Source organism: Emys orbicularis, chromosome 12, assembly GCF_028017835.1.
Source record: "Emys orbicularis isolate rEmyOrb1 chromosome 12, rEmyOrb1.hap1, whole genome shotgun sequence".
NCBI lineage: Eukaryota > Metazoa > Chordata > Testudines > Emydidae > Emys > Emys orbicularis.
In genome coordinates, this window is record NC_088694.1 from 37,087,070 (window position 1) to 37,098,523 (window position 11,454).

Here is an 11,454-nt window from a genome sequence, read left to right on the forward strand (position 1 = left end):
CACCTCAACCCATTGCCCCAGCCCAGAGCCCACACCCAAACTTCCTACCAGAGCCCGCACCTCTCACCCCCTCCTGCATGCCAAGTCCCTGCCCCAATCAAGGTACCTCATTTTATTTTCATTTACTTCCTATTAATTTTAATATAGGAGGAGGAGGAAGAAAAAAAGAATGAAAAATGGGAGGGAGATAAGTGAGAATGTTCTCCTGCTTGGCTGGGTCCCGGGGGGCTGCCCCCCAAAATGAAGCTGTGCACAAGCCCAACTAACTCTAAATCTGCCACTGACCTGCAGTCTGCTCAGATATGTCACAGGGATCAAGATCTGGCATTTCCCCTCCCCTAGCCTCCATTCTACACTCACCCATTGTTCCAGTAGCCAGCAGAGGGGGGAAATGAAAACAATGCTGATGTTTTATTGAGTGAACATTGTTTTTCAATTATGTTGAAATTAATTTATTTCTTGTACAAACACCCCATGGTGAATCCAGTACAGGGAAATCAAACTTATAACCCAGAATTCATCCTCCTGGGATTCGGGAATCTCCCAGAACTGCAGTTCCTTCTCTTCCTGCTGTTCTTAGTGATCTACATTGCAACCATGGCTGGGAACATCCTCAGCACTTTCACACCCCCATGTACTTATTCCTGGGGAACTTGTCCTGCTTGGAGACCTGCTACACCTCCACCATCCTGCCCCGGGTGTTGGCTGGTCTCCTGACTGGGGACAGGACCATTTCATTCAATGGGTGTGTCATACAATATTATTTCTTTTGTTCTCTGCTTGGTACAGAATGCCTTCTCCTATCAGTGATGTCTTATGATCGGTATTTAGCGATATGCAATCCATGCACTATGCAGCCCGTATGACTGGCAGGGCCTGCCTCCAACTTGCAGGTGGCTGGTGGATAGGTGGCTTCCTATGTTGTGGCATAACAATGTTGTTGATATCACAGTTAATGTTCTGTGGCCCAGTGGTATTAACCTTTTTTTTTGTGATCTCATCCCTCTTCTAAAACTCTCCTGCAATGACCCTCACCTGATGGAAACATTGGCTTTCACACTCAGCTTGACTTTTTTTACTGGTCCCATTCCTGCTTACCTTGATTTCGTACATCTGCATCATTGCCACCATCCTGAGAATCCCGTCCACCACTGGGAGGGAAAAGGCCTTTTCCACCTGCTCCTTATTATGGAACTTTGCTGATCGTCTATATGTTTCCAACCACCGACATCCTGAGGAACTTTAAGAAAGTTCTCTGTGTCATCTACACAGTCCTGACTCCCCTGGTCAATCCCCTCATCTACAGCCTAAGAAACAAAAAGGTCCAAGAGGCCCTGAGGAAAGCTTGCAGGGAATCATGTTTGGACCATGCTAACTGATCAATTTCCTTGGGTTAAAATTAGTGGTGCAAGTAGAAATAATTTCTTGCCGGTACTGCACTCATGGACAGACACAAGGGGGGACAGGTTACCTTCACGTGACCCTCCATGTGACTCCTCCCCACCCCCAGCCCGACACCCCCACGCTCTCCTCGTCCCCTCCCACACACCCCTTCTCTGTCTAAAGGTGCAGTTACACCTGAACAGCTAAAAATTAACCTTGTCTTTTTAAGCTAAACAGAGTCATGTCACATGTGAAAGATGGTGTTTGGAGTCACATGGGCAAGTTACATGTCCCATCACCCCCACCCATATTCTAGTTAGAATGTTCACAAGAAGTCCATTAAGTGTAGACAGGCATTTTCCAGAACCATTGTGAGATAAGTGTTTCTTAATGGGCCATTCAACATGACTTGTTCCTTCATGTGATTGCTAAATACCTTGTGGACATTACCATAGGAGCAAACATGTAGTAAACATAGCTAATATTGATAACTTCAGATACCAAGATGATACATGCATAGAAATAGCACAATCATAAGTACCAGCTATTTCACGTACATGACTACTCCCAAAAGAGATTCTGAAAAATCACACCACGTACCGGAGACCCTATGTGCCAGCACCATACTCTACTGGAGTTTTGGTATCTGTTATGTAACAACAGAGATGGAGCCAGTGACATGACTCAGTTTAGCCTAAAAGGGCAAGGTTAATTTTTAGCTGTGCAGGTATGACTGCACCTTTAGTCAGTGAGGGCATACTGGCTGGCACACATTCAGGTGAATGGGCTTCAGTGTTCCTTTGCAATTAACATTTTAATGTTCATAAATCTGGTATGTTTTGAGGTGGTTTAAAGCATAACACAGATTTTTAGGTTTTCAAATCTGTGACCTTCTGCCTCTTTGAGATTTTATTATTATTATTTATTTATTTTGCTGGTCATAATGTGGGAGGGTATCCTTTCCACCCTCTGCTCATGAGGTTATGAATGTGTCTTGTAGCACTCTTCTGAACACTACTTGAAAGGATTTTTTTTTTCTGTAAGTGTGGACTGATTCTTTTCTCTTAGAAGGCATGTAATTTTTTCTGGTACACACTGATGAACACAGAAAACAATTGGGGCTGTTAAACTTTCTTCAAATTTCATAGAAAATTAAGTTCAGCTATATTTTCCAATACACTGATGAAATGGGTGTTTGTATATACAAATATCAACATGCTTAACTGATCACTTTCCCCTCAAATATGTAGTATTTCATTCTGTTTATATGGAACATGGGAGTTGGGTGAGGAACCATTTCAGCATATGTATGATTTATTAAAAGACAAATCTTAAGTAGAACAGTATCCTAAACTGTATTATGGTATTGTACCCAAACATTGAATTTCAACGGGAGATTCAACTTCTTTTATAGGAACAGAACAGACTCTTATCAGAAAAGTGGTTCATAGACATGCAAATAGTCTCATTGTCCTCAATGAGATTGATTAAATGATTAAGGGTTTACAGGATTAAGCTCCAAGTTTGTAAATTGTTCTGGATGAAACTGACAATGGCTGAGCTGTCAGATCAGAAGGACCTTCATTCAAATAAAGCTAGAAAGATGTGTGATAAGTCTGAGCTCTGTTGCTAAGATGAAGAACATATTTTCAGCAAAGTTCTTGGCAGATTCCTGAGGCAGCTGGTTTAAGGCCATCAGTGTCCAGCATTATAATCTTCACTTATAATTCTCTCACCCACAAAGCTGGAAAACGAGGAATTTGTTTTCTTTGTCGTGCTGCTCCAGTTCCAATTAACAAAATGCATGTTAGACTAGTTTGGCTGCAAAGATGAATTCTATGTACACTGGGGACAACATCTGATTTCTGTCAGGTTGCAGAACTGGGCTGATATCAGAATCCAAACATTCTCTGGTCAGTGTAAGCAGAGCCACTCCTGTAACGATTGGGACTTGATGAGATGCAGTATGAATGTCATGGATAATTCAGACAAATGGGAAGAAACAGAATCAAAAACACTGTTTAAACACCTTCCGTTCCCCCCACTCCCACCCTCTCCTCTTGAGGACTCCTGACCAACTTAGCAGCACAATACATATGCAAACAAACTTAAACAATGCCTTTGTTTAAGCTTGTTAGCATATGTATTGTACTGTTAAAGCCATATAAAGAATGAATTCCCCCTTGCTGTGTTCTGCCCCTTTAGGGAGAAGAGTGCAGCCCCCTCGTCTGGAGGGACGGCTAGCCCCAAGTCTTTCTGGTACCCCATACCAACTAAATATCTCTTGCCGGTAATGTGTACTGGAGGGTACCACCCTACTTGCACCACTTCTTAAAATAGATATAACATGGGCTGGGTTAGGGCCTGAAGCAAAGCCTGCTGTAGTCCCCAGTCATGTTTTCCTGAGCTTCATTGGGCTTCATGTCCTGCTCTTACACAGTGTCTCTCAACCTTTCCAGACTACTGTATCCCTTTCAGGAGTCTGATTTCTCTTCTATACTACCCAAGTTTCACCTCACTTAAAACTATTTACTTACAAAATCAGACATAAAAATACAAAAATTTCACAGTGCACTACTACTGAAAAATTGCTGACTTTATCATTTTTACCATATAATTATGAAATAAATCACCTGGAATATAAATATTGTACTTACATTTCAGTGTATAGTCTATAGCGGAGTATACACAAGTCATTGTCTGTATGAAATTTTAGTTTGTACAGACTTTGCTAGTGCTTTTTCTGTAGTCTGTTGTAAAACTAGGCAAATCTCTAGATGAGCTGATGTACCCCTGGAAGACTTCTGTGTATCCCCAGCCTACATGTACCCCTGGTTCAGAATCATTGCTCTTACAGATTCATAGCCCTTGGAAAAAAGTGGAGATGAGGAGACCTTTTAAAATCTGGGACCCCAGTCTTTTTAGGGCCTATATCAGATCCAACAGCAGGTACCACTGGGCTGGTGGAAGACTTGAACTCATGGCTGCTTAAACCTCAGAGAATGGCAGTCGATTGTGCTCAGTGAAAGGGTGAAGGTGAAATGGACTCAGACGGAATGCTGAGCATTCATTCATTGTAGGATGAACGACTTCTAGACACACACAAGGATGCGCACATGCACAGACACACACACACTTACATGATACCTACATGGGTAGCAGAGTGTGGGAGTGGCAAAGGGGCGGCTATACTGTATAATGGGCACTAGGGATAGCAGAGCACGAAGGGTGGGAAGGTTCAGCTATACTGTATAATGGGCACATGGGGGTAGCAGAAGGTGAGGGACAGAGAAGGGGCAGCTGTACAGTATAATAATAGGCACTACATGCAGTAAAAGGCGAGGGGTCAGGAAGGGCCATCTACACTGTATAATGGGCACAAAGGGTCAACCAGGGTTTCAGACCAGTGTTTTGTGTCCATTCTTATGATCTCTCGATCACACCTGATCATGGGGAATGACATATGGAGAGAAGTAATCATTAAAACAGTGATTTTAGTTAAAATACTGTTTAAGTGATTAAGAGTTGATAAACATTTGATGTTAAAACTTAGAATTCAAATGTAAGCCAAGCTTCGTGATGATTCAGGTCTGTCCCTTTTTTATATATTCTGGCCCTATATTCAGCCAGTATCCTTCAAAGAGCTAAGCAATAAGATTTCATCCACAGCTGCTATATTTTTGTCAGATTACTTAAAAAAGAAAGAGGAAACCTCTTTTTTTTTTTAATGTCATTATGTGAGCCGCAAATATTCAGAATTGAGCGTTATGAAGAACAAAGCTTTGGTGACACAAAATTATCCAAGAAGAGAAAGGGAGAAAAGGCCAAACTCTTACAGCAATTCAGTGGCAGTTGGGTGCTTGTTGTGTACATTACCCATTTTTGAAAATCCCAACCTACATGTGTAAAGCACCTTGTTCTACCTGCATTTTATCTTCCCCTTGCCTGTTGCCTTCCCCTGAGCAGACGTGCCTCGGGAGACTGCCTCTTCCCGCAGAAGGATATATAATGAACCAAAAAAGACATTCCCCATTTGACAGAGGGTATGAGGCACAAGGTTATGTTACTAGACATGGAACGGAGCATCGGTAGCTTTTCTAGGTTGTTGTTCCAGTAACTGGTCACATGGAAGTAGGTGAATGCAGTGGGGAGAGAAAATGGACTGAATAACCTGGATCCTGGTCCTTGAAATGCTGCATGAGGAGGTGACAGCAGAGATCCCAGCTGCTAACAGACCCGCCTTTGAGGTAAATCAACATTTTCCTCTCTGTTCCTTGAATCTTGAGGGGTTTGAAGCAATATAGATTTGCGAGGTTACTAACCCCACTGAATCCAAGGGGAAGAGGGCACTGATCTCTCTTAAACTCCCAACCCAAAGCAAAATGATTGAATTTGGAAAAGGAAAGACCTGTCAGGTCACGTCTATCCTAGGTCCTTACCTGACCCCCATCATCCTGGTTTCTAGGCACCTCACTGCCTTGAATGTATCTATCCTTCCACCACCCCTGTGTGATGCTATGACCCCTGCTTTACAGATGGGACCTGGCACACAGAGGGTCAGATTTATAAAGGTCTTTTGGCACCTCAAGATGCAGAACCCCCAGAGGGACTGGAAATCGATGGGCATTAGGTACGACCCCTACGCAGGCACCTGGGTTGTAAGGTACCTACCGGCATTTGGAAATCTGCTCTGAAAGTCACACAAAGGGTTGGTGATGAAGCAGGGAAATGAAGGAACATCTGCGGACTCCAAGGCCAGCGCTTCAAACACTGGAGCAGCCTTCATTCCTCTCTAACCTCTCCTCTGTGCTACACACAAGAGTTTACTTTTCTTGGTGGCACTGGCCTGGCCAGGGCGCTGAGAGGTCAGTGAGGTGAGGTGGGTAACGCAGAGCTGATAGCTGCTGCTGCACTCGGTGCTCGGGGAGGAGACATTGGCTACAAGCAGGCTTGGCAGAATGAGATTTTATTTTTGTGATTTGAACCACTAATATTGATTTTTATTAAGGGTTTTTCCCCCAGTTATTAGCTAATTTAATGTTGACTGTTGTGGGAAAATTCAATGGGGGTGGGGTTGGGGTAGGACTGACAATGGGGCTGCAGGGGGAACTCCCAGCAGTGACAGCGGAGATACTGGTGGCTCCTTGCACTACTGAGGGGTCCAAGACACCAGGGCGCAAGGGGCAGGGGAGGCAGCTGCTCTGACCCTGTTGTTGAATAGCTCCATCCATGGGCAGAAGCCATTCAGCAGTGGTGGGCCTCCCCCACAGCAAGGCACTCCTCCTCCTCCTCCTCCTCCTCTGCCTCCTCCCACACCCGGCTGGGGCTCTCGGCTCTGGCAGCCTTCCCTGCACATGGCGCCTGCAGGGATGGGTATCACTGGCCCCGCAGCCATGCGGGGAATACTCTGCAGCTCTGCTGTCCCAGCCCCGCTCGCTCACTCCCAGGACAGCTGGGTGCAGAAGGCTCCGTGCACGGCCACTGGGCCAGTGACACCATCCCTGCAGGCACAAGGTGCGGGGAAGGCTGCACTAACGTCGACTGTTGCTGATATAGTTTGTTGTTAGTTTCAGGGTGTCAGCTGATATCGACGTTTACCAACGTCTATCAATGGAAATCGAATCCTGCCGAGCTGAGCTATAAGTTTCAAAGAAGGCTAAAGGCATTAGCTGTCCAAATCCCATTGGAATCAAAGGGCCCCATCCTTGAAGTCAGTGGAAATTTGATCTTGACTTCAGTGGGAGAAGGCTCGGAAAGAACAGAATTATTCCTGGGGTTTAAAAATAACCTTGTGCATAACTCTGTGCAGGATCAGGGCCTTACTGTGCAGTTAATAAGGATTAGTAAATCGGTCTAATAAAGGATATGACCTCACCCCCCTTATCTCTATAAGGATCAGCAACAACAAGAGAGACAGTCAGGGCAGACTAGACAGCCACAAACAGAGAAAGAATTAATTTTTTATAACCAAAGATAAAGAAGAAAATGTAGAGCTGATAAAAACTTCTGATTGGCATTTTTGATGGAAAATGTGTCTATCAAGATCAAAATGTTCCCTGGAATCATATCAATTTCTAGAATATGTTGTTCAGGAAGTTACTGTATAGAGCTTTATGAAATAATATAAAATCAAATAAAATAATATAAACATAATTTAATAGAAATAAATTTTAATATCTATAAAATACAATGTAATATAAAATTAAAAATAACCTAGAAATACAATTAAAAATAGATACATAAATTTTTAAAATTTGAAATTTCGAATGAACACCAATATTTGAAATCATAGAATTGAAGATTAAATGGAAGTTTGGGTTCTACATCCCTCTCACAATATGAAAATAGCACATTTCTTACAAATTTCAAAGTATATACAGAATTTTTTCTTGCAAGAGAGAATCAATTTCTAGCTAACATGGTGGTTTCCAGCTGTGGTTGTTTTGTTTGTTTGTTTGTTTGTTTTTAATGAAGATCGCATCTCTATCTGTAGAGTGTCCAACTGCAGGACAATGAAATCTTGGCCTAGAGAAGGAGAGGCATTTGTCTGATGATAAAAATTTTCAAATGGCTCTGATAGAGTTAGATGGCCCATTTCCATTGCAATTCACTTGGAATTGGCTTCCCACACACTGCAAATCCCACCCTTTGTTGCTTGGTTTGTTTCTTTGTTGCGGCTTCCTCTAAAATATCAAATCTTGGCCTCTTTGGCGTATGGATTTCCAATCTAGAAAGGACACTGTTCTGCTTTGTCACACCAGGTAGTGAAACATGTAGCTATTTGAACAAACACGTTTCTGTACTGTTGTACCTAAGCCTCATCACAATAGTATGTGAGTGTTTACTGCCATCTGTCAAGTTACGAGATGTGTTTCCAGATAGATTAATCTTTTGTTGAACCTGCGGTCTCCTCAAATATGTCCCAGGGATCACGAGCTGGCATTTCCCTTCCACTGGCCTCCATTCTTTACTCACCCATTGTTCCTCTACCCAGAAGAGGGAGAAAATGAAAACAGTGCTGACATTTTATTGAGTGAATGTTGCTTTTCACTTATGTTGAAGTTAATTTCTTTCTCATAGACAAACCCCATGGCGAATCCAGAACAAGGAAATCAAACGTCTAACACAGAATTCGTCCTCCTGGGATTCGGGAATCTCCCTGAACTGCAGCTTCTTCTCTTCCTGCTGTTCTTAGTGATCTACATTGCAACCGTGGCTGGGAACATCCTCATCATGGTGCTGATTGTGGCTGATCAGCACCTTCACACCCCCATGTACTTATTCCTGGGGAACTTGTCCTGCTTGGAGACCTGCTACACCTGCACCATCCTGCCCAGGATGCTGGCCAGTCTCCTGACTGGGGACAGGACTATTTCATTCAGTGGGTGTGTCACACAATATTATTTCTTTGGTTCTCTGCTTGGTACAGAATGCCTTCTCCTATCGGTGATGTCTTACGATCGGTATTTAGCAATATGCAATCCACTGCACTATGCAGCCAGTATGAGTAGCAGGGCCTGCATCCAACTTGCAGGCAGCTGTTGGATAGGTGGCTTCCTATGTTGTGGCATAACAACATTATCAATATCTCACTTATCGTTCTGTGGCCCTAATGGTATTGACCATTTCTTTTGTGATCTCATCCCCCTTGTAAAACTCTCCTGCAATGACCCTCACCTGATGGAAACACTGGCTTTCACACTCAGCTTGATTTTCTTACTGGTTCCATTCCTGCTTACCTTGATGTCCTACGTCTGCATCATCAACACCATTCTGAGAATCCCATCCACCACTGGAAGGCAAAAGACCTTTTCCACCTGCTCCTCCCATCTCATTGTTGTGAGCATTTATTATGGAACTCTGCTCGTTGTCTATATGTTCCCAACCACCAACATCCTGAGTGACTTCAAGAAAGTTCTGTCTGTCGTCTACACAGTCCTGACTCCCCTGGTCAATCCCCTCATCTACAGCCTGAGAAACAAAGTGGTCCAGGAGGCCCTGAGGAAAGCTTGCAGGAAATTCATGTTTGGACCATGCTAACCAGTCAGTTTCCTTGGGTTAAAATCAGTGATGCAAGTAGAAATCATTGCTTGCTGGTGCTGCACTCATGGGAGGGACACAAGGGGGGGGGGAATGTGAACTCCCCAAGTGACCCTCCATGTGTCTTCTCCCTGCCCCACCCCCAGCCCGCTGCCCCCACGCTCTCCCCATCTCCTCCGCCACCCTCTTACCTGTCTAAAATTTTACAACTTCATCTGCTAAACAATTGCAGTTCTAAAATGATGCCTTGGGCCCCTGGTGCCACCTGTACTTCCAGGTGTCATTGAGGATCCAGCAGCACCCAAATTAAAACTTCTTAAATGAAAGAAGAATAGGAAGGACAATCACCCCACTTTCCATTAACACACTATCCGTGCCTTCCTTATGTCCAAACTAAGCTTCTGCCAGTTGCCTTTATCTATGTATTGCTCTCCGCCAGGCACTAGGAAAGCAAAGATGCTGCGCCATCTGGGTTTAATGGAAAAGAGGCTTAGAACTGTGTGTGCTATGTACATCTTGATAGAGCTATAGCCCAAATTGTTTTATTATTTTCCTCAGCATGACATACAGGAGGGCAATCAAAATCAGCCTGGCAGAACGTGCATGAGAACTGTCTCTGGACAGATAAGCAATTCATCAAATCACATACTCTGATCTCTTGGGGCCAAATCCTGTTCCCATTGAAATCAAAAGGAGTTTTGCTATTGAGTTCATTGGGAACAGGCTTTGACATTTGGAGAGGAAAGAACAAAACCACTCAAGCAAGGGCCATGTTTCTTATACCACAGGTATCAAAGGTTGCTGATTCACATGAGAAAGTCAGCAGACATCTGATCTTTGTCCATTGCAAGGGAGAAATCAGCAATCAATGAGGCTAGAACAGTCTCTGTAGCATATCCAACTCATAAGTCCATCTGCAAAGGATCAAGGAAATATGAATGTAAGCAGGGGAATGGTCCCGCTATTGTGGGGGACTTTCCTGGCTTCTGCACTACCCCAGTGAAATGGGCTAGCGGAAGGATCTGAGTCCTCACTCCCACTTCCTTTACCCAGAGGCCTCCCTGCCCTTGAGGATTCCCCTTCCACTCTCCTGTCTGGCAGAGTCCTCGTAACCCCAACAAGATTTGGCCCAGGATTCCTGGGGGGCTTGACCCCCACCTAGGACAGGGGCTAGGGTGTCCCCACTCCGGGGTGCTCTCTCTGCACTGGACACTTTCCTGACCCACTGATCACTACATACAATTTAAAGCAAATACAAGTTATTTAATCAACAATTAATTTAAAAAAGAATAAGGAAAAATGGGAAAGGTTAAATGAAAACACATCACCCGCTCTGAGGCAGGGAACATCACAAACAGTGTCTCTGGAATGTCAGGGCAGTTTACAGTCTGTTCCTTGTAGTCCCAGACCTCCTTCTCAGGCCCTGGCTGTGCTGCAGGGATGCTGAGGATTGGACACTTGCTCCGGTGGTGACCACACACCTCTGGGTGATGGGACCCTTCTTCCCAGCATCAGCCCCCCGTTGCGTGGGGGTGTGTTTCTGCACTGGGCCCTTTGCCCAGGGTCCCTCCTTTGGCTGGCCCCAGTTGCTCACCGCACCCAGCTCCAGACTGCTCCAGCTCCACCCCAGCTCCACTGTTCTAGCTCTGGCTCCACTCTGCCTCAGCACTGATGCTGCTGCTCTGCCTCCAGCCCCTGGGCTGCTTCTCTGGCCCCTTTGGCTCTGTGGCTGCAGCTCTGCTCCCAGCACAGGTTCTGCTCTCCCTGGGCTGTGTCTCTGGCTCTGTGGCAGCAGCCCTTCTCCCAGCACGAGGTCTGCTCTCCCTGGGCTGCGTCTCTGGCTCTGTGGCTGCAGCCCTGCTCCCAGCACAGGGTCTACTCTGTGGGCTGCCTCCGTGAATCTGCTCCCAGCTCTGACCTGCTTCCTGGGCTGCTTTTCTGGCCCCTCTGGCTGGCATGGCTCTGTTCCCTAGTTCAGCTTGGGCTCTCTCTTTAACTGGGCCCAACTCTGTCTGCCCCAGGCAATTCCAG

At 45.0% G+C, this 11,454-nt stretch overlaps 1 protein-coding gene across 1 annotated transcript; it reads left to right on the forward strand.

Moving 5' to 3' along the window:
- The first annotated feature begins 8,472 nt into the window (after positions 1–8,472).
- LOC135887139 (olfactory receptor 5AP2-like) lies at positions 8,473–9,423 on the forward strand. The gene has a single exon (XM_065414918.1). It carries the CDS (start codon positions 8,473–8,475, stop codon positions 9,421–9,423), a length of 951 nt encoding a protein of 316 aa, XP_065270990.1.
- Positions 9,424–11,454: the final 2,031 nt, after the last annotated feature.

Excerpts from the sequence above, each read along its gene's own strand:
- LOC135887139 (XM_065414918.1), top strand. The coding sequence starts at position 8,473 with ATGGCGAATCCAGAACAAGGAAATCAAACGTCTAACACAGAATTCGTC.